The sequence below is a fragment of the Vicia villosa genome, linkage group LG4 (genome assembly GCF_029867415.1).
Source record: "Vicia villosa cultivar HV-30 ecotype Madison, WI linkage group LG4, Vvil1.0, whole genome shotgun sequence".
Lineage (NCBI taxonomy): Eukaryota > Viridiplantae > Streptophyta > Magnoliopsida > Fabales > Fabaceae > Vicia > Vicia villosa.
Window position 1 is genome coordinate 186,310,437 of NC_081183.1, and position 24,052 is coordinate 186,334,488.

At 32.5% G+C, this 24,052-nt stretch overlaps 2 protein-coding genes and 1 long non-coding RNA gene across 6 annotated transcripts; 1 reads left to right on the plus strand and 2 right to left on the minus strand.

Annotated features, from left to right (window-relative positions):
• Positions 1 to 1,485: 1,485 nt before the first annotated feature.
• Positions 1,486 to 2,323, minus strand: LOC131600543 (17.9 kDa class II heat shock protein-like). The gene has a single exon (XM_058872687.1). It carries the CDS (start codon positions 2,166 to 2,168, stop codon positions 1,686 to 1,688), a length of 483 nt encoding a protein of 160 aa, XP_058728670.1. The 5' UTR covers positions 2,169 to 2,323; the 3' UTR covers positions 1,486 to 1,685.
• A 7,224-nt stretch (positions 2,324 to 9,547) lies between these two features.
• LOC131596376 (PHD finger protein ALFIN-LIKE 4-like) lies at positions 9,548 to 12,202 on the minus strand. Its single transcript, XM_058869011.1, has 5 exons — positions 11,963 to 12,202; positions 11,815 to 11,847; positions 10,769 to 10,997; positions 10,552 to 10,687; positions 9,548 to 10,116 (listed from the first exon to the last, which is right to left on the minus strand). The coding sequence occupies exons 1-5, from the start codon at positions 12,060 to 12,062 to the stop codon at positions 9,784 to 9,786; spliced, it is 831 nt and encodes a 276-aa protein (XP_058724994.1). The 5' UTR covers positions 12,063 to 12,202; the 3' UTR covers positions 9,548 to 9,783.
• Positions 12,203 to 20,515: 8,313 nt separating this feature from the next.
• Positions 20,516 to 23,996, plus strand: LOC131596377 (uncharacterized). Of its 4 annotated transcripts, none has more exons than XR_009282300.1 (5): positions 20,524 to 21,474; positions 22,461 to 22,616; positions 22,831 to 22,876; positions 23,424 to 23,519; positions 23,614 to 23,996. It is a non-coding gene; the product is annotated as an uncharacterized LOC131596377 (long non-coding RNA). The 4 variants fall into 4 exon arrangements; XR_009282299.1 differs by having other exon boundaries at positions 20,525 to 20,956; positions 21,089 to 21,474; positions 22,461 to 22,876; XR_009282298.1 differs by having other exon boundaries at positions 20,528 to 21,474; positions 22,823 to 22,876.
• Positions 23,997 to 24,052: the final 56 nt, after the last annotated feature.

The following is a 24,052-nucleotide window of genomic DNA, read 5'->3' on the forward strand; positions in this document are numbered from 1 at the left end:
AACTAAAATTGTAATTTTTAAAATAAAAAAATCAAAATTTTAAAAAAATAATAATAATAAAGAGACTTAAATTGCAATTAAATCTCTTGATTTGACAACTAAAAACAATATCACAATTAACATTCTATACTGAATGTATGTATAAATAGCTTATTGAAAATAAAATCCCAATTAACACAACTATTGAAAGATATTTTTATTAGGGCATTTCTCTAATTCCCAGCATGTGGTTTATATGATGCACAGTGGATTTCCAAGTTCCACCATTATTCTAGTATGTCAAAAGTCATTATTAAAGAAATATACGAATTTAGATTGCGATACTTCTCTTTATCACATTCTCTGATAAAGTAATGCTTGTGTAGATTTCCTTGACAAAAAAGATATAAGTTTCTTAAGCAATCTAGTTAAGTTATATGACTAATTCTTGAACTCAGAATTTATTTGTGTAACTGTTTACCCAGAAAACTGGTAAACAAGCGTTTGTTTCCTTTTTAAAGGTTACTTTGCGGAGTCAACTAGAATACTCCAGGACTGATTGTTTTATTTTGTTATGTTATGTGTATCTGATTTGTATTAAATGTAAAATAGTGACTTTAACGTAAAAGTAAGCACTGAAATTAAAGTCTTTAAAGTAAATCAAAGCAATAAAAAAGAAAGACAGTAAATGTGCACTGAAAGATAAAATGTAGTGTAAAATGATTGCATTTAATTAAACTGGTACGCATAGGTACATTCCAAAGTTGCACTCGTTACTCATTGCGCAGAGATTTGAGTTTACTTGTGTTTATGTAGAAAATGCGGACCCTTAACTATTCCTATGAAACTTGCTTAAATAGAAAAATAAAATAACTACTACTAACGGTCGACTGACTATCAGTCAACACGTGTCTTCGACATGCAAGATCTTCAATTGTGAGACTTCCACGCGTCCTGTGAGAACTGCCAGAAAAACTGCCTGGAACTGCCTCTTAACTTCTACTGCCTCTCGACCTCTACTTCGCTTTCTGCAGCCAAAAACCCTTAAGTCTTCGCATCTTTTTGGTCTGGTCGAACGCTAAAACCTCAGACGATCTTCCTATTCGAACAGCTTCGACTACTAAACGTTATTTGGTCGAAACGCTTCGACCCAACTGGTAGTGTAGATATTAACTTGAGGCCCAATTAACCAATTTAGGGCCTTTTTTACCAAATTGAGGCCCAATTGCCAATTTTGGGTCTTAGTTTCTCATTTATTTAGTAAGTCGAAATCCTAGGGTAACAGTAAAAAGAGATAGAAACTCTCTAGTATGTCGCTCCTTTTATATACTGCCTCTCAATACATTCTAGATTCTTTCAAACAATGGAACTGCTTATCACCATGGTAATTTTCAGATACAATATCCAATCATAGGTCTTTATAATATGAACAGTTTAATTTACACGTTATCAATTAATTTGTCATCAAGAACTCATTCTGGAAAAGAAATGCAAGAAAAAACAGAGTGAATCCAAAACAGAACCACTTCATTGCATTACAAATCAAAGTTACAGCTGATTCCGTACAACAATCTAAACATCCTCCCAATGCATCAAACCAAACTAACTCCAGCAATAATTCCAACAACAAAACATAAGAAAAAGAAAAAACCACATAGTATTCCTCTGCCCCAAAGATCATGATAATTCAAAACAAGGTTTCAATTTCAAGCAATCTTAACCTCAATAGTTCGAGGTTTCTTAGGCTGAGGCGGAGGCAATTTCTCAACCGTAACACTGAGAACCCCATCTTGACACACAGCTGAAACTGCATCAGTATTAGCATTCTCAGGAAGAACAAATTTGCGCATGAATTTTCCAACCCTTCGCTCCATTCTCAAATACTTAGCACCTTCTTTCTCTTCTTCTCTCTTCCTTTCACCACTTATCACAAGCACGTTATCATCTTCAACCTGAACCTTTATGTCACCGGATTTCAATCCTGGCATGTCGATCACGAACACGTATGAATTCGAATATTCCTTCACGTCTGCCGGAGTTGCAGCCATCGCCTTGGCGTCTCTCACATAGGATCTTGTAGGAGCATTGTGTAATGATGACTTGTCGGAAGAATTGTCGTCAGAAAGGTCCATCATTTGATGCAGAGCATGCAATACTGGAGCATCCAAACCCATCAATCTGAAATCCATATTCGCAGGCTTCCTCTGAATTTTGTATCTACTTTGATGAAATGATTTTTGATGTTTTGTGTGATGATAAAGGTGGTGATGAATTGGAGTATTTAAAGGGTGAAAAGGAAGAAGAAAGTAGAAGGTTCAAGAAAAATGAAACAGCACAGAGAAAAAACGGTGTTACTTGAAACCTCTGGTAGTTTCAAGTTAGAAAGGAGAACATTAATTTGATTTACCATTCTGTTTACTTCTAGTAGCTTCCTAAACCTTTTATGTGTTTCTTTTTTTTTTTTGTAATTGTTTTTTATCTTTATTTATCTTTATTTCAATGATACTTATCAATTAATTTTAGATATTCCATTTTATTTGTAATATTTATTATCCTAATATATATTTTCAATCATTTATTCTTATTTATCTATTTATCAATATATATCTTTAAAATATGTAATTTTGAAAATAAATCATATGATTGATATATATTTATCACATTTTTTTATATTTTATTAAAAATAATAGATATACTAATTCTAAAAAATACAAAAACAATACAATGCTGTTGATTTTATATATTAGACATAAATATTGAATGATAAAAATTAACGTCTTTATAATAAATATAAATTTCTTATAAAATATATTTTCTTAATTGATTTTTATTTATCCTGTTTAAATAAATATGTATTTTTATAATTGAGTATAAATGAAATAAAATAAAATAAAAAATATTTATAATATACTTGCTCCGTTCCAAATTATAAGAGAAAAAAATAAAATCATGTTTATTAAAAAAAGTAAAAACACAATCATTTGACTTATGGTTTTCTTGAAATAAAGTGCTTTTGAAGATGTAAAAAAAAATTTACTTCGTTGTTGGTTAGACTATCAACAATGGTTGAATTATTCAACACCCTCTTTTTCCACTTTTTATAGTCCACATCATCTTCTCTCTCCCACCTAATAATTCAACACTTATTTAATTTTTACTCACTACAATGGTTTTGTTTAATAAAATTCAACACCCGATCCCACCAATTTTATTTCATATTTTTATTTTCTTTTATGTTTTTTTATGCGGTTATATATTAATAATAATTACTAATTTAAATTAAATTAAAATAATTAAATTTTAAATAATTTATTTTAATTTATTTTAAATTAATAAGTTATTGAAGACTAAATAGAAAAATTAGAGAGAAAATTTTTGATTATTTTTCTTTGTCCAAATGAAATGAACCAAGTTTCTATTTATAGAGGAAAAAATGATGAATTTTGGTGAAAAAAATTAATTTACTATGAAATAATTGACCCTAAATAATTAAAATCATATAAAAATCCCAACAACCAATCACATTTTGCCAATTGTTCCATGGTCCTACACCTTTCTCATTCAACATGTTGAATAAATTTAACACCAATTAATCCACATCATTTTAACACCTTATTCAACACCCCATTACACTCACTCAACTACTTAATAATTTTATTCAACTCCTCATTGTAACTAGTCTTATAGAAATGATGAAAGAGAATGTAAGTTAAATGCAATTTGCATTTAATTTTACCTTAAGATGATTTTTTTCTCGAGACAAGAAAAATGATTTTTTTTCTATATTTTGAGACGGAAGGAATATGAAATTTTTTTATTAAAAAAAATTATATTTTATTATTCTCATCATTCGAATAGAATTGAGTTTTTCTATAATATTATTATTTAGGTTAATAATATTTTTGTGCATAGAAAGTTTTCAAAAGAAGTCCAAGAACAGAATTCAAAAATTTGAATTTATAAATAAATCCTTAAAACTCAAAAATACGACTTTAAATAAACAAATTCTTGAAACAATGGTTGAAGAAACAAAAGGAAAAAGAATCGTTATGCCTTATGCATCGTAATTTATTAAAAAAAAATTGAAAACTTAAATTAAAATAGCACAAGATAATTATTATTCTCTCCGTCTAAAAATAATTATCACATTTAAACAAAAATATTGTTCCAAAATACTTGTCACTTTAGATTACCAAGACAATTTTATATAGAGTCTGTTTGGCCCAACTTTTTATCTACTTTTATTCTCCTTATAAGGAAATGGAGGGCCAAACACATTTTTTAGAAAGCTCTTATGAAAAAAAGTAGCTTTTTTTTAAAGAGAAAAAATTGAATAAAAGGAGCTTGTAAAAAAGGAGTTGAAACCAACTTTTTCGGAGCTTAAAACATGTGGACGCGGTTCGAATCCCATTGAAAACACTTTTTATTAAAAAAATGGCACTAATACAATAAAGTGTAAGTTTTTCAATTTTTTCTATGGTTCATAACATGTTATATTTTATTTATTCTTTTTTTTTATCTTTTTCTGTTTACATTAAATTTTTATAGATACTCGTATTTTTTTAACTTTTATTTATTTTGTATATTATATATTTTTTATTGTATAGTGATTTTCAATAATAATATTATTAATTTCTTATACATATACACTAAATTATATATGTAAATACAACAATTAATCAATACGCAATATATATATATATATATATATATATATATATATATATATATATATATATATATATATATATATATATATATTATGCATCTCGTACACATATCAAACGATCTCCGATTGATGTTAAATTCTATATGCATGATCTATATCATAATAATTTTTAATCTAATGATGAATTTTGTTATAAAGTTATGTGGTAAAGAGTTACTAGAGATGTCAAGTTACTAAATTTTATACATTGGTGTCATTTGATCATGACTCATATATATATATATATATATATATATATATATATATATATATATATATATATATATATATATATATATATATATATATATATATATATATATATATATATAGGGCATATCATATGAGAATGTCATATTTATATGAGAATGTGAGAATGAATCTGAACCGTTGGATTTTAAAATAAATGGTGGAGATTATGAGTGAATCTTTTTTTTCTCTCTTCTGCATCTTGAAATAAATGAAGTAGGAGAGAGAAAAAAACTATTCACTCATAATCTCCACCATCTATTTTAAAATCCAACGGTTCAGATTCATTCTCACATTCTCATATAAATATGGCATTCTCATAAGATATGCCATATATATATATATATATATATATATATATATATATATATATATATATATATATATATATATATATATATATATATATATATATATATATATATATATATATATTCCGAAACAATTTTTAAATTAAAAATAATTTTAAAGTTTAAAAAATAATCATAACCAAATAACTTTAACTTTATTTTGAAAGCTCTTATTTTTAACTCTAACTTTAAAGTAACTTTTAAGACTTAAAAAAGTTGGGCCAAACGAGCTCTAAATCTTTCAATTGTACCCTCTAATAAATACTCTTAATTTATTATTTTCTCACTTAACATTAATGCTAATTTGAATACACTAATAGTTAATTAGAATAATTTGGTTAAGTCGTTATTCTCCCTCTTCTATTTATTATTGTTTCTTAATCTGTGTGAAATGACCAAATGTGACAAATAATATGAGACGGAGGGAGTACATAAGAACCTCAAAGGGTTAAATAAACAACAAAGAAAAAAAAAGAGACTTCCTCAGAAGAGGTGCAACATTATTATCGCCTTGAAGATCTTGAATCACCTCAGCATTAGTCTTCTCGAGAGGCTGATCTTTGGCGACGATTCCAGCTTTTGAAGAAGGATCAGAGTCGGGGGTTGGCTTAAGGTCAACTTCTTCTACCAGGCATCCATCCACCACCTCCTTGAAATAATCCAGTTCATATAGGTCGAGATTAAGTAAGAGGCATAAAGCATGTTCTTTGGATCTTTCAAAACCTTAGTCCCCGAACAGAAAGTCATTCATACGCTCATACGCAAGGTTTTTCTTGAGCTTCTGGATAGCTTCCCTTGGCAATGTTACCTCTTGTTCGACCTAAGAAAGCTTCTCCAATGTGACTTGTAGCAAGACTCCAGAAGGATATCCACGAACAAATATTTATGAGCAATTATAAATGTGTTCACACAATGTCCCCCACATAATGGTTATCGAATAAATGATTATAAATTCTCATTATACTAATGAATGGTATTAAAAGCCTTTGTCTTGGATCAAACGGGAGAAATGAGAGTATAAAAGAGGTACACATCAAACCAAATAAGACAGACTTAACTTTTTGATAGAATAACATCCATTGCGACTCTTACCAACAAGTATCGGTAGAGTTATCAAATAAATTCTTGCATGAACATATCCATAAGAGAAAGAGATTACGAGTAAGAAGTGGGAGTAAGAAAAATTAAAAAGAGGGTCTAAAGTGGTATTTTATATTTAAATAACACAACTAAAATATTAATTAAGTTCTTTCATTATTATTATTATGCTTATTTTTAGGAGTGTTCATGGGTTGAATTTGGTCAATTTTAGTCCAATCAGTAATCTGACACAATTACATTTATTTGGTTATAAAGAAGGCCTAAGTCCAAAACTAAATAGAAACTACCCCACCATCCTAGGAAAAACGGTACCCCTTGCATCCCTTTCAATCAAAGAATTGATGAAATTTGGCGCCTTTTCTCGAAAAACTACTTTTTGCATACTATTAATCTCTGCTTTAGCAAGAGTGTTCGCACATGAGTTTGCTTCTCTATAAGAATGCACCACCCTCACGTTTTCATGCATCTTAAAGAGATTATGGATTTGCTTGACCAAAATGTACCCTTCCATGTCTCTAGACACGCCCGACTCTAATGTTTTAACAAGCGATAACGAGTCTACTTTGAGCTCCACTTTTTTGATACCTAGTCGCCTAGTAAGACTTAATTCTACAAAAACTTCCTAACGCTCTGCCCTAAAGGTATTACAAACTCCAACGCCTATGAAGAAGCTGCCTTTGCACCCTTCCCTATTGTTAGGAATAATTCCTCCACGCCCCACTTTGATACTAATATTGCTAGCTTCATCCATATTGAGCTTAAATCGATTCTCCTTTAACGTTTTCCACCCCCCACCATGATGATAGTTTTCCGGTCGCTATATCTTTATTTCTCTTAGCTTCATCATACTCTTGTATCTTCCTCTGCCCAAACAACAGGTTTTTCAAACTATTCCCCTCACATTTTCTTGCATCTTCAAGAGATTATGGATTTGCTTGACCAAAGTGTACCCTTCCATGTCTCTAGACACGCTCGACTCTAATGTTTTATTAAGCGATAACGAGTCCACTGTGAGCTCCACTTTTCTGATACCTAGTCGTCTAGTAAGATTTAATCCTTCCAAAACTTCCCAAAGCTCCGCCCTAAAGGTACTACAAACTCCAACGCCAATGAAGAAACCGCCTTTGCACCTTTTCCTATTGTCAGGAAAAATTCCTCCATGCCCCACTTTGTTATTAATATTGATAGCTCCATCCATATTAAACTTAAACCAATTTTCCTTCCACTAACGCTTTTCACCCCACCATGATGATACTTTTCCCCTGGCTATATCTTTATTTCTCTTAGCTTCATCATACTATTATATCTTCCTCTGCACATAACTACCCAACAAGAGGTCTTTCAAACTATCCTCGTGAGCTAACTACCCAACAAGAGGTCTTTCAAACTATCCTCGTGTAGCTCCAGTTTGTGTCAATACCATAAACAATGACATATAGAGGTGTGCAAAATATCTGGTTTTGATGTTCAAATCCATAACCAAACCTAAACCATTTTTAAATATCCAAATATAATTGAATGGTTATTAACCGGTTTAGTTATTAATGGTTTGGTTATCCATTCATATAATCCGGATATAATTAAATGGTTATTAACCGGTTAAATTATTTTGGATTCGGTTATAATCCAAATCTAAATATTTTAATTCTCAAAATTTTAATTTTTTTTTGAAAAAAAATATTTTCAGAAAAAAAAATTTTAAAACTGGATTTTTTTAAAAAAACTGGTTATATAATCATAACCGATTTTATAACCAATTTTGATTAAAATGTGGTTATGGTTATAAATCCAAACCATTTAAATGGTTTTAAAATAGTTATGATTTGGTTTTTGAAAATAACCAACCATTTACATTCCACTGTCAAAACCGACTTCACTTCTTCGTTTGGCCAAGGTTCAGTTGGAACCACTCCTTGTAGTCCATAGTGAAAAAATCCATCACCGACTTCACTTCTTCGTTTGGCCAAGGTTCAGTTGGAACCACTCCTTGTAGTCCATAGTGAAAAAATCCATCAGAATGTTATCTTGAATTCTATTCACCCAAAACTATTTAGCTTTTTGGCAGTCTCTAAAAACATACAACATCAATTACCAGGCGCAACAACACAACATACACGCCGCACCACCTAATCCTCTCAAGCTTTTTTGAAGATTCATTAATAATTTATCATATCCTAATAGTCATAGAAAACTCTTGATGCACTTTTACATGTTCAACTCCCAGATTTCATTCATATCCTCTCTTCTAACCAAGTTTACATACATCTCTTTTACCGCAGCTGTTTCTGGTACCTAAACTGACTAGTCATATCTTTCATAATCTATATTTGGTGGTGGCTGCGCTTTAATTTTCTGGATGATTAAATCCGGCAGCCACTAATCTAGAAGCTGCCAGTTCCATTCACCATTGTTCCCCGCCAGATCAATCAGTGTAACCATGTTCAGCTGTCGAGGAATCTGCACATTCATGTCCTTGATCACCAATCCAGACTCTATCCAACAATCATTTCAAAGTTCTATCTCTTTGCCATCTCCAATACACCATCAGACGTAGACGTAGTTAAGCACAATCAGGCACTAGCCTTGATATATCCTTCCAAAGCTTAGAAATTAGAACCTTGTACACCACAGGTCATCCACCCCACTTATCACAGATCATCCACCCCACTTATCAGTTTCCACAAGCTGAGAGAAATACATTTTATTGTTTGAATTTGGTCAAAATTTTGTATTTCTCACATCAAATACAAACCAATTCAACTTCGATGATGAGCGAGTGGGTTGAGTTGCATAATTATGTTATTTTAAAATTAAGACTGTCAGATATTTAAGATGCTAAGTTCAAATATTCTTAAGAACGATTATTATATGACTGTTCTTGCAATGGTGGAGACCCAATCCCACTAGCAGAAGGCACCGGAGCCATTTGATAATGGTGGTATACAAATTGAGATGAAGATGAAAAGGATGTAGAATTTCAGGTGGTTTTGGGAGGCTTCAAGAAAATCTCGAATCAATTTCATGGTGAGATTGCAGCACACCGTACCAAATCGCACAACTCATAAACTTGAAAAGGACTCCTTCCACTTCTATGCTGAGTAAAACAAGATCTTGTTGCATGCACAACTCAAAGACTCTGAGAGATAACATGAAATTTACTAAAGTATAAACACCAAGTACAGAACATTAAAATCTAAGAAAACACGAGACAGAACATTATGTCAAATTCTGTTTCTGCAATAAATATCCTGATTCTGAATAGTTCGATAGTAGCATATGTACCTAATATAACTAACATACCTTAAAATTAAAGGCAAGTTTTATGAGCCTGATCAACTGAACAAATTAGTAGTCATAAAAGCGAGAAAAATTAGAGTCACCAATCTACACTAACTCCTATATCAAACTACTAGGGCGAGCTCTCTTGCTGCTGCAAGATGGACATTTGTACTGTTTGATATGATCTGCTCTTGCTTGAGTAATCTTCACGCATTTTCCATGAAACCACACCTCACAAATGTCACAGCAAATCCAGAACTGGTTAGTTTCATAGCTCTCTCCGCATGCCCCACAAAAAGTCTCTCCGTTCTCTTCGTCATCTTCCACAACTTCCTCATCTTCCTCATCTTCCTCGTCCACACCTAGACCATCCTCTTCATTTTCCTTTGATTGCATTTGCATTTGCATTGCCATTGGTTTTGAAAATTTTGCCTGAGGTTCAGAACCTTGCTGCATATGTAAACCCAAAAGAATTAACAACCTTAAATTATTAAATATCACATCAATCATAAACCAATTGTCGTTTTAAAATACAAAAATATAGAATTTCTCGCTCCAAAAAGATATAGGAGTGTATACTAATCGTAGACCAGATAGCGCCTCAAATTATAGGAGACCTTCGCGCTCCAAAATGCAGGATTTGGGTCCCTTGCGATCAGGGTTTATGCATGTGACACAATCACGCAGACTACACTTTCAAATTAACCAAGTGGTTGGTCTCAAGTGGATAATGAGTTTTAAACTTTTAATTAAGGCCGAATCACGGGAGAACCCGATCCAAGTTTGATTACATGAACTCAACACAATACACTACTAAAGCCTATGAAACTAGAAAATTATAACTGCTGGTGGACAGTGATTAGTTTGATTTTCAAGCTTGCTTACCTTGGGGTTTGCTTTAGATTTGGTACTGCTATTATTAGAAACCGATGACGACTTTTCCTTTCCTTGTTTCTTGACAACCCCTGCAATAGTTTCAAAGACGGTTGGAAGATCATTTATCATATCAAATAGTTTCTTCCTGCAAGATAACAACTCAAATTAATCACCATCTTGAGAAGAAGGCAAACAATCACTGTAAAAGGTTAAGGAAAACAAATACCTATCAGCTTTACTGAATCCAAACCGAGCACCGAAATAAAAAGCCACAGACATTAACCAAGCATCACTGTGTACAGCAACCAAAGACAACCAATCCTTTTCTTGCATCCCATCTCTCGCAAAGTTAATACCCAATGCTGGCTCTGGAATCTCAGGCGGCACTTCCTCAGCTGGCAGATTCACCTCCCACTGCTCACTGGGAGATCCATAAAGACAAAGGTTTTCCTTATCTGTATCAAAAAGATCATGTAAATTAACTAACTTACATTAACCAAAAACACAAAACACATTCTGCTATTTCAACTATGGAACTATGACAGTATGGATGACACTAATCAAAACAACGCGGAAAAAATCAGACTAGATGCCGCATTAGATACAGAGAAAAATAAAAACTCTAAAGAAAACTATTGTATTCATCACAGTATTATCAAACACAGAACATGGAAAATTGAAGTTTCTTCAAATATATGAAGCACGGACACCTCTATGAAGTAGGATTGTCGCGGTATTTGATACTTGTATGACACCCGTAGACAAGTGTGAAAAAGTCAAACAAGTGTTGGAAAAATCAAACAAGTGTAGAAATAGTCAAAGAAGTGTCCCCAAATATTTGGTTTCTCTTTTGCTTGGGCACTCTTTGAATCAGTGTCTAACACTCGTACCACATATCACATATGTCAGACAATTCAGATAAGCATTACAGACAAAATTTTGTGTTTATATTATCGGTGTCAGAGTGTCTCCGTCGCGTGCTGTGTCCAAGTCCTCCGAGCTAAATAGGTTCAAATTCCACATGCAACAGTGATATAGACAGCTAAAGCCACAATTTGACTACATATTAAGGAAAACATCTCATGCAGCTGTGAAAAAATAAAAACGGAAATACAAAAAGGCGTGACAGAAGAAAAAAACCGTGAAACGTGAAAGAAACAAAATAGAATAAACAAATTTAAAACATAAATTAAAAAACCTACGTCTGTAACGGTTTTTTTTACGAAATTAAACAACAAAAAAACACAAACATTATAAGAACGTAAATGTTACCGGGATCACACTGCCGGAAGAATTCATCGACATCTGGTGAAGAACACAAACAAAAAAACTAAATTAGGTTTTGATTTTTTACACAAAAAAAGAGAAAAATTATTTCAAAAAATTGAAAAAAAAAAATAGTGGGAAGGTAAAGACTGACCAGTAGATAGGGCTTTGACTAATGCAGTTCTGCGACCTTTGAAATCCCGAAAGACTTCATCGACAGTACGAGGGTTGTAAGGAATATTTAGTCCGTCCATGGTTGTGTTGTTTTGGAAGTGAAAGTGGAGAGAGAGATTGAGTTTGTGGAGGGAAAAAAAAAAAAGTATATAACCCTTGTTTCTGTTTCTTGTGTGGGGGAAGAAGAGGGTTTGAAAGAGAGTGGGGTTTTGTGGTAATTCAGCGGATTTGAATCGAAAAGAACTGGATTTTGTTAACTGGATTTTATAAAAGCCCATTAAGTCCGTCAACCTGGTTACGGTGTATATAATTGTTTTTTTTTTTTAATAAGAAAATTTGGTATCCTAGTACCAATTTCACCTTCCTTTTAAAAAAACTATTTTTAAATATAAGTTTAAAAAATATATTTTTATTTATTTCCTATAAATTTTGTTTTAGGGTCTTTGTTGATAATAAGGATGAGAAAAAAAAATTGAGATTAGAGGTTTAGTGACAAACATATTGTTTTCAAATTTAGACACGCCCTCCAAGATTCGCTTCAAACATCTCTTCAGATTGATTCTTTTAATTTTTATTATTTTATTCCTCTTGCCTCGTCTTGTCTCATCTCAGTGCTTTTTTTATGGATAGTGTTTTCTTCTCGTTTCGTTTTAGATCTTGGAAGTCTTTGTGGTGATATATGTAGTCTCCTCCTTTTTTTGAGTGAGTGTCGAGATTTTTCGATGGAGGTTATGCTTCTGTTTTCTGGTGTGGAGGTAATCTCTCTTTTCATATGGTTCTCTCTTTTCATGTGGTTCTTGGCGATCGGCGTTCCGTTGGTTACTCTTGTAAGGTCAAAGTTTATTTCCATCATCTTCCTTTCTATTAGCTTATTTTAGTTTTGTATTGCTCTATTTTTTCCTCAGTTAGGCCCTTGTTTCGTCTCTGTTGGTGAAGTCTTTCACTCTCTTCATAAGAAGAATAGTACTAAACAAAGGGTATGTGGGGCTGAAGTTTGACATGGGCAAAGCCTATGTCAGGCTTGAATGGTTTTTCAGTGAAGGATGTTGGAACAAAATTGGTTTGTACCATATCTCAAAAGTTTTGATGATAACAAAGTATTTAAAGAATAATTGGATATAGTGATGTATGTTTAAGTGTGCAGGACCATAGACTAAAATTTATGATATAAACTAAGTACTGGCACTGAAAATGAACATTAAAAAAGAGCTAAAAGATCCAAATTCTGGAGGAGGTCAACTTCCTCTAAAGGATCATAACCTGAGATCTAGACTCTAGAGGAGGTCAACTTCCTTTGAAGTTCTCAGACTCTTAAAAAGGTCAATATAAGGTTAAAGAAAACTCTGATATGTCACGATCAGATTCAGAGATCATTTTGTCTTCTTCTGATCAAGTGCATATGCAAACAAAAATCAGCTAAGACAACTAGGATGTAACAAATAATTCCTCTTGAAACAAAGGGAATTCAAAAGTCTTTTCAACGACATTAACCATATTAAGAAACATTCTAACGTCTATGATTAAGCTTCTCCAAGACTCACTTGTGCAAGCTTTTTTCTTCAACGATGTTTTTCTGTCTCTCAATATAAAGAGCTGGAGACTTAAAGAAAAATAACGAATCTTTGACAATAAAAAGAGTTGTTAATATGTCAAATCAAAAGCACAAGTTTAACTTGTCATTTTTTATCATTTGTATATCTTACAAATTCATAAGTCTTTTTGAATAGTACTATGTTTATGCCTTTGATTGTATATCAAGTGTAATATTCAAATAATATTTTATTTCTTTAAGTTAGATTGTTAGAAGTATCTTGTGAAGGTGCGAGAAACATCAGAAATGGGCGTTTGAATTAGGTTGCAACCAATATAATCTTTTTGCAACTCAAATATAAATTTAACACGTGAATAAAAAAATGACACGGTTATTTTTATCCTGGTTCACTATTAACGAAGTTACTCCAATCTCCCCAAGGTGATTTGCCTTATCAACAAGGGCTTAATCTACTATAATCCAACCGATTACAGACAACCATAATAAGTACGATCAACCTTGTTGACAACCCCAAAAAGTTCAGTTGATCCTTATTGGCAAACCACAATGATTGTAGTCACTGTGTTCTTGAGAATTCTGACTATCACTTAGTCTCCCATGAAATCTATCAACCACCATTGATTTACAAAGTCGTGTATACAAAGATGTTTATAATAAGCAGATTACACAATATTTAAGTACAACAACACAAAAGTGTTAAAAGCAAGATATGGACAAAAGCTCCTTGCAAAAATTAAAACTATACAAAGAATATCTTAGAAGAGTTTGTGCAGCTCTTGGTTTAGTTTTGTAGAACTAATTAGTTAATTTCAAATTCTTGTCAAGGTTTCCTTTATAAAGAAAGATAGATTCGTTGGAGGGTAGAATAGGAAATACAAATCCAACTATAAAGTCCCCAACGGTCATGGTGGGAATGGTACGTAACAAGTACAGATAAGAGTGCCATTACGCCACCCTATAAGAGTAGAGGTCACAATTTGCGTTTGTACTTTTATGCTTGTAATTGCAAGCTTCTCAATCATACTTGGTTTTGATGAAGACAATTTGGATATCAAACCTTCATAAAGGATGTGCAAAAAGAATATCAAGCTTTAGCAAATTCACACCATTTCAAGTCTTGAAGAATTGTGAAGATTTAAATCAAGCTAAAGCGTCAAAGGTATAAATAATTCTCACTTTAATATATAAATGTTCACAAATATATTCTACATGCATTTCATATCATACTATAAAAGTTTCATACCTTAGTAAACATTTGAAACCTTTTTCAAAAGCAAAATTCTAAGGAAAGGTTCCAGGAACCGGTTCCTCCCTAGCTGGGAACCGGGTTCCAGCATTCAGCAAAATTAAGGTTCTGGTTTTTACTACTAGGAACCGGGTTGTACCCCTCTGGGAACCGGTTCCCATGTGTTTTCAAATTTCTGCTGTAACGTTCAGCAGGAACCAGGTTGTCCCAGGCAGGAACCGGTTCCTACTGAACCAGTGTGTCTTATCTTTGCATATTTGAACCCAAACGAAATTGTATTATTTTCACATAACCATTGCATTGTGTCATGGAAATATAACCTTTCCAAAGGGTGTTTTACACACTATATATTCTGCAACTTTCATATTAAAAAATCACTTTCTTCATTAACAATTCATAAGCATTAAAATTCTCCATCTTTCAAAATCTTCAAGTGTTCATATAAACCAGAATTTTTGGTGAAACTTATCATACACATTTTGATTGAGAAATATTTACAAGTTGCATACATTCATTTGTGAACACTTATATATTTATTGAGAATTGTTTACTTGAAGAAGAAGATCAATCTAAGATTGATATTGCTCTCCATCTTTCATCATAAACTCTTGTATAAATTCAAAAGATTATTTCTCCTTACTATCCAGGATTGTTGGAAGTAAGTGTTGTGTTTAAAGAGGATTGTTCTTCATTCACATTAATGTTGTTTGATCTTAAAGGTGTTAAGAACCTTTGATCACCCTATAGGTTAGATAGTAAGCATAGGCTTGTATAATAATTCTAACTATAGTGAAATCTCTTTCGTGTTTGAAAGGGGACTGGAGTACTCTCGGATTGTGAAGGGAACCAGTATATATCCTTGCGTTCTTTACCTTTCCGCATTTTATCGCTTTCATCACTATTACCAAGAAAAGAAAAGAACCATTCAACAACCTTCAAACACTTAACCAAAAATTATTAGAAGTATTCTCATAAAACCGATTATTTTTTGAAAACCTAATTCACCCCCCTCTTAGGCATATCTGATACTTACAATTCTCACCATCACACACAAGCCATTCTTGATCTTGGTCTTTTATGTCTTTAGAGATTTCGGTCTTTATGTTGATTGAAGTATGTTGTAGAAGGATCAGAACTTGAGTCTTCAGAACCTAACTCTTTGAACCTTTAGAACCTATTCAGCAGATCCTTGTCTTCAGAGTCTTTAGCACCTAGTCTTCAGAAGTAATGTCTTAATATCTTTAGAACCTGATCAGTTAAGCTTTGTCTTCGGCATCTTCAAAACTTGGGAAAACAGAAGCAAAGCGTTAGAAGGCCTTTAAAGTTTCCTTGCTAAAGTCATGATCAAAAGCACTTGTACTAACATTCCTTAGAACTATTGCAGAAGTAACATTCAGAATCTTGACTTCCTTTGTAACACACATAGTTATTCTTCCAGAGTGTTGAGTTCAAAATATGATGACGTCACATGCCTTCTTACTAGAGTCAGAACTTGTTTAGCAAAATCTACACTAGACAGAAACCATTCAAGTACACAATTATTCTTTAAGATAATAAGTAAAGTTATCATCAAAACTCAAGGCCAGATGTAGAACCAATCTTATTCTTACATCTTGCTTATGCGCTTGAGCATCTGTAGTCTCTTTCTTGTGTGCTTTAACATCAGAAGTCTCTTACTTGTGTGTTTGAGCATTGAAATTTTCTTGCTTGTATGCTTGAGCATTTGTATTCATTTGTGATTATAGTGAAATCCCCTAGAAGTGCAAGGGGACTGGAATACTTTCATTTTGTGGGAGGAACTAGTATAAACTTGCTTGTGTCTCTCTTTGTTTCACTCTCTATCTCTGACTATTTTTATCCACTGCAAAAGTCTTGCCTCTAGATCAAATTATAGACTTTGAGTTCAAAATTTGATAAGAGATTTGTACATAAGAAAGAAAACGCTAATAAAAGTTTACCCCCTTGTTTTGTTTTTCTCACCTTCACTTGGCATCAGCCCCTAGTTTGTGCTCTAAACACTAGAAATGATTCTGAGATTAAAAACATGTCTACTGATAACTCTGGTGGTAATGGTAGTAAAAATGTTAAGAACTATAATTCTAGTGCTTCTGAGAAGAACAAATATACTACTAAACCTCCAACCTTCAATGGAGATTCTACAAAGTTTGAATGGTGGAAAAGTAAAATGTACACTCACATTATAAGCGTTGATAAAGAGTTCTAGGACATTCTTAAAGATGTCATTGATATTCCAGATGATGGAGTAAGAATGGTTGTTGATAGAAAAAGTCTCACACCTGCTCAAAATAAGATCCATAGAAAACATCATAGAGTGAATGACATTTTGGTAGATGTCTACCTTACTCTAAGTACCTCAAGATAATTGACAAGTCTACTGCAAAAACTAGCTTTGAATCCTTATGTGTTAACTATAAAGGCAATAAACAAGTGAAAGAGGCAAAGGCTAATCTTTTGGTCCAGCAGTGTGAATTGTTCATAATGAAGGAAGATGGAGATATTGAAACCATGTTCTCAAAGTTTAAAGTTCTAGTATATGGACTTCAAGTTCCGAACAAAAGCTATACAACTTATGATCATGTCAAGAAGATTCTTAGGAGTCTTCTTGTCAAATATAGACCAAAGGTGACAACCATCCAAGAAGTTAAGAATTTGAACAGAATAAGTCTTGGAAGTTTGATAAGCAATCTCCAGAGTCATGAGATAAAGCTCATGGGAGATGAACCTGCAAAGAAATCTAAGTCTCTTGCCTTAAAATCTGTTGATCAATCTGATAAGTCTCCTCAAGTATGGGAACCTGAAGAAGCTGCTCATGCAGGAGGTTCTGAAGAAAGATTAGAAGATGAAGAGATGACATTTATAATCAAGAAGATTCAATATCTGGCTAAGAAGAATAGAAGGTCCTCAGGAAGAAGCAATGAATTTAGGGGATCATGTTCTAGAGATAAGAAATATGACCAAAATTGATGCTTCAACTGTAAGAAGCCTGGTAAATTTATTGCTGACTGTCTAGAGTTGCAGAAGGACAAGTTAAAGAAAAGAAGTTATCATAATGACAACTTCAGAAACAAAGTCAAGAAGAGTCCCATGACAATATGGGATGAACTTCATAAAGAACAAGAATATGATAAAGATGAGGAAGAGGCCAATTTAGGTCTGATGGTTCTAACATCTTTAGACACTGAATATGACTCAGACTCTGGTTCAGATTTTGAAGAAGAAGAAAAGGTATTTTCTAAATTATCTCGTTCTGATTTAATTATTCTTATTCAACACCTTATGGGTCATTGTCAAGATAAAGCTAGTGACAAATGAATTAAAATCTTTTCAAATAAGAAATAAAGTTTTAGAAAAAAATCATATTGCTCAAGTGAAAAAGATGTCTGATAAATCTCTAGATGAGCATGAAGTTGCTCTTCAAGAATTTATCATAAATGACTTTAATAGGACAAAACTTAAATCTATGATTCCAATTGATGCGGAGATAAAGATTATTGTAAGTCTACAGTTGGATACATCTTTATGTTTGGTGGAACACCAATCTCATGGTGTTCGAAGAAGGAACTGATGGCATCACTCTCGTCTTGTGAGGCCGAGTATATTGTCGCTTCATTATGTGTGTGTCAAGCTGTGTGGCTAATGAACTTATTGAAGTAGTTGGGCAGCAGTGAGTGTGAAACTATTACACTCCTGGTTGATAATATTTCTGATATTGATCTTGCTAAGAACCCAATTGCACATCGGAGGAGAAAGCATATAGAGATGGGGTTTCACTACTTAAGGGAACTTGTTAGTGAAGGAAATTTGAGATTGAAATATTGTAGAAGTGAAGACCAAGTGGCTGATTAGTTGACTAAGGGGTCGCAAATGATGTGTTCAAAAGGTTAAAGATGAGCATTGGTGTGGAAGACTTGGATCACTTGAAATAAGGTGGTATGTTAAGAGATTTTGAGTATTTCAAGTGTTGTAACCGGTTAACACGGGGGTGTAACCGGTTACAGGCATAAAAAATAAGTCAAATAAGCTTGGAAAATTGCTTTTGGAGTTGTTGTAATCAGCCACGCATTCACAGTAACCGGTTACATCTGATAATGTTTTTCTATTGTTTTTTACCTGTAATCGGTTACAGATTTTGTATAATCAGTTACGGGGCCGGCTTTTTGTTTTTTTCTCTTATTTGACTTGATGTTTTTGTATCCTAATCACTTGTATATATATCTTAGATGTATGTTTGTAATGTACAATGAATAAAATAGAAAAATTCTCACCCTCAGTTATCACTCTCTAACTAACTATATTCTCTCTCTCTCTCTTTCTCCATATACTCAAACCCTCCATTGTTTATCAATTTTATGATTAAATGTTCTAACAGATAGAACTTGGCATCATCAAACTTGTTTTTTTTTCATTTCTTTCTACCATCTAAATTATATACATGTTTACAAAACCCCTTACTAAATCTGTGTTAATGAAACTCCTGTTCAAACTTAGCCTCATTGATACACCATCCAACTTGTGGAGAGTAACAAAGATAGAAATAAAATAATTTATTCCACTCTTTTATATTTATTCATCTTTATTAGTGCATAATTAGTTAACTATTCACATTTTTAAGGTGAATTTGTAGGATTTTTCATTGTATTTAAATTTATTGGGGTTTCTTTCTAAAGTTATATTGTAAAATACATTCAATATCAACTCAAAATTTTATGAGATAGTCAAAGATATTATTTCTTTACTATTCTCATCATTAATTCTAATACTATAACATATAAATGAGTTGTTTACTCAAACAAAATAACTCTCTTTCAACTTATCTACTAATTTCTCAACTTTGATTGAAGCATATTAACTACTTAAATTCAACCATTTGATTGAAGTTACTATCTATAAAGATAGTCTTTACACAAGATTCACTACTACAAATTTGACATTTGATAAACAGTTTTTACATCAGGTATATAAATATATGATGTGAGAAATATTTATTAAATGATTTTACATCAGCTTAAATAACTAATTGATGGGAAAAAAAATTGAATTTAGTTATTTTACATCAGGTAATTTATTCAAATGATGGAAAAACAAATGCGGTGGCAAACTTGTAAATAAAATGAAATTGGATTATAAGGGCTTTCCCATCGGGCCATAGCAAAACCGATGGAAAATCTGTGGCAAACTTGGACGGTTGGACTTTTACATCAGCCCATTCTCCGCCCGATGGGAAAAGTAATGGGCTCTCCTGGATTTTCCTTCGGCCCGTTTTCTAAACCGATGGGAAAAGTAGCTTTTTTCATTAAACCCTAGCCCCTTTCAAAACAGCAAACACATTTTCATTTTCATCTTCACGCGATATTCCAACACTACAACTCCAACGCCGCTGCATCTCCCAACACTACAACTCCAACGCCGGCCTCCCACTCCCGCCACTGCATCTCGTTCCAGCCCTCCCAACGCTGGCCTCCCACTCTCGTTCCCGCGACGCCGTCTCGTTTGGAGCACGATTTCCGCCGCTGCACTCGTTCCCGCGACGCCGTCTCGCCCAACCCCCACGATTTCAGCCGTCGCCGTCAACAAGGTATCACTACAAGAAAAAAGGAGATTGGCGACAGATGCATTGCGACAGTTCCCACAAAATTGTCGTCCTTCTTTATTTTCCACGGTTGTCAAGGCAGTTAAGACAAACCGTCGTAGGTTCTATGTACACAATAACTAACATAATGTGAAGGTTACTATAGAACTGCCTTTCTTTTATGCCTGCGACACTTAGGCCAACCGTTGCCACTATGGTGAGCTGTTTGGTAAACTAGGGCTTCACTTTTTCCATATCCCGCTTTCTAACTCAGAACGCACTAAAATCTAAATCTCAAAATATTTTTCTTTTAAAATTTCAAATCCCTAATTTCTCTCTTTTCACAAACAGAATATTAGAAAATCCCATTTCATATGAGTTCGATTTCAACAATCAAGCTTTGTTCATTTTTAGATTTCAACTAGTTTCAATTACATTGAAGTTCTTCATTTTTAGATTTCAAGGACGTTCAATTTCAACTAGGTGTCATTAAATTTCTTCATCTTTGGATTCCAACGAGGTTCAATTTCAAGGTGGTTCTTCAATTTTTCATTTTCAAGTTTCATCGGGGTTTAATTTCAACAAGGTTAGTTCAATTTATTTTATTTTTGAAGTTGATTCCTCTTCCCATGGCTATGGTTTTATTGATAATTTTTAACATAAGAACAATTTTTATTTTTCAATGGCATCGTATCCTATTTTGTTGTCGAGATTGAAGGGTTTTCCAAGGCCGTAGTACCGTTCCCTGCACACCACCGCTGAATTGTTTCTTGGGAACCACCGCGCCACAAATTCTCCTTGACACTCCTGTGTCTATCTGTCGCGTGGCCTCCGAACGTGTAAGGGTGTATGTGTTTGTGTATATATGTTATTGTGTTGTGGTTGATATTTGTCCAATGAGAAGTTTTTATTTTCAATATTAATCTAAGATTGGATTTTTTATATAAATTGTTATACATTAATTGTTTTTTTCCTGAGTTTCTAGCCGATGAACTTATTGGGTTGATTCTGCAATGTTTTTGAATATACATTATTGTTCACGTACCACACCTCATTGCAAGTGCAAACTGGATATTTGGAGAACTAGACTCTTTTCAACCAAAGGTAAGACACACATAGTCTAGCTATCAAAACTCAGACCAAGTTGTGTTTTAAATGGAGTTTCAATATGGTTTCATGTATCTGTTTTGATAAAACCGCAAAAATATTCTGAGTTGATTAAAGCTTGGTTTCTAACCTTGTACATCATTTCAGGCTGGGATATATTCTCAATTTCTTATGGCAATAAGAATCAAGTTATTTTTTAACTATTATGGTTGATCTTTTAGTTTATTATAATATATTTTATGGTGCACTTCTGGAGGCTGGTTCAAGTAACATGGATGCAGTCATGCAGACAAATGGTTTCATATATGTCCTCAAAACTTAAGCAAAACTTGTTGCTTTACCTAACTACTCGTGTAATATTGTCTTTGGAGTGAGAGACTCCTAATATTTTGATTCAGTGAGACTCCACTAAAAAGTAACAACATTATGATTATTGTTGATGTGAAGTATGTCTTTACTATTCTGCATGATTGTATCATGTTGTGATATTGTGTTCCTAGATGTTCTAATTTTTTTTCTTCTTTTTTTAGTATATTTCACTAGTTTGCTTCTTTGCCAGTTTCAATGTAAAAGTTTTTTACATCAAGCTAGAAATTGAAATTTGATTGACTAATAGTATAACTGATTTCAACTAGCTACTATTATATGATCCAAAAAATTTCATGGCCAAAATATTTGCTTAACATTTCAACTATTTGTTATTTTAGCCCTTTGTCTATAGAGTAGCTCTTCATACTAGGAAGGTACTGACTCCTAGTTCTTGTACTCTTCCATGTTCTTGTTTGAGTCCTCTGTATTTTATGCTTTTCAAATATTATATTTATATGAACAACAATTGATGGATATCAATGAAACTCTTTAGTTGATTTAATCCGAGAACTCTTTAAGTTATATGTGCATATGAGTTTTCATTACAATTTACAACACACCTAAATCTCAAGAATTTTAGTGGTACATCTCAGCTTGTTTTTCTGTTGGTTCAGGTACAGGAAGTTTTTCCTCATGCAAAGGTGGCTTGCTACAGACTCCAATTTTCGGGGTTAAATCATTTGTCTTTTAGCTAAGTGTGGAGGAAAACATATGCGTGGTTTGAAATGATGGAGATTTGGCTATTGAATCTCTTCCAAATATGATTCAAGGTAATCTTAATTGCTATTGATACAATCATTGTTATAATTGGGTTTTAGGTGCATAAAACAAATTAGGATGTCATATATTAATGTTCTTAATACAAGTGAGAGGACATATATACTACATTTTTCTATCTTATTTTGATTAGAATTGATTCTACTATAATTATTTCCTTTTGATTCCAATTAATTATTTTTTTTCTTATTGTTTTGAGTATTGGAGTATTCCTATACTTCTTGTGATTGATGCACCGCAACTGATTTGTTAGGTTCGTACTCAGCATCTCTCATACTTTCCTTATTATATCTGCTGGCATTTATATTTCTTTGATTAGTATAATTATTAACAATATGTGCATAGTTATGTTTATGAGTCTGAGTTTGATTAGGGATTAATATCTCAATGAAGGTATTCATTTGAGCTTCAGCTTTTCTCTTGTTACAAGTAAAGACGCTGAACCAATTGAAATATAATGTTAAGTTTAATGACTTTTTATTAGATGTCAAAAGAAGTTTGTAATGCTGTGTTTAATGATAGGTGGGGATTGCTTGCTATGATACCATGACAATATATAAATTTGTATTTAAATTTCAAGTACTTAGGTCACTAATAAGAATTGATATTAGTTGTGTGAATTGTGGATTTCATTTGATAGTATATTATATTGCGATGAAAAATAGTTAAAATAACTACATCAAATGGCAATAGAAAAAAGACTATTACATGGGTTAAGCCCAATGTAAGTGTGATGTAAATTATAATTCTATATTTAATTTTATGATAATTATTCATTAATTATGTCTTTCATTTTGTAGTCAAGGAAACAACATAACAATACTGATTGTGGATACTATGTGATGAAAAATATGTTGGATATTGTCTCTGCCAATATAACTGAATCTTGGATGCAGGTAATAAAATAACTCTAATTTGTTATTTACTTTGCGTTTTGCAACTTAATAGGAATTTTCAAAGAATAACTCTATTGTTATTTACGTATTGTAGGTATTTAATTATCCTACAGAATTGACACAAGAAGATTTGTATGATTTGCGACTCCGTTGGACAAAATGTTTCTTTGAGTTATATAAAGGATAACTTTATGTTTCTCGTGGATGCGTGTTGGTTTTTCAAGTGCGCGAAAGTACTTTATGTTTCTTTGAGATAATTATCTTGTAATAGAAAATCGTGTGTAAACCTTTCTTATCATTTTGAACACTTGTTTATTCTAGATTAATATTTTTGTATATTTTGACGAACATATATATGCATCTTAGCTATTTGGTCTGTGTGTTGTGAGTATAAAATATATAGCTCTTTGGTCTGTGTGGTATATGCATCTTATATTGAAAATTAGGTACAGAAAAAATTACAAGTTAAAACAGGAAAATAGGAAAAACAACCATTATGTGGTAAAAAACATAAGACATTTTACATCGAGTTT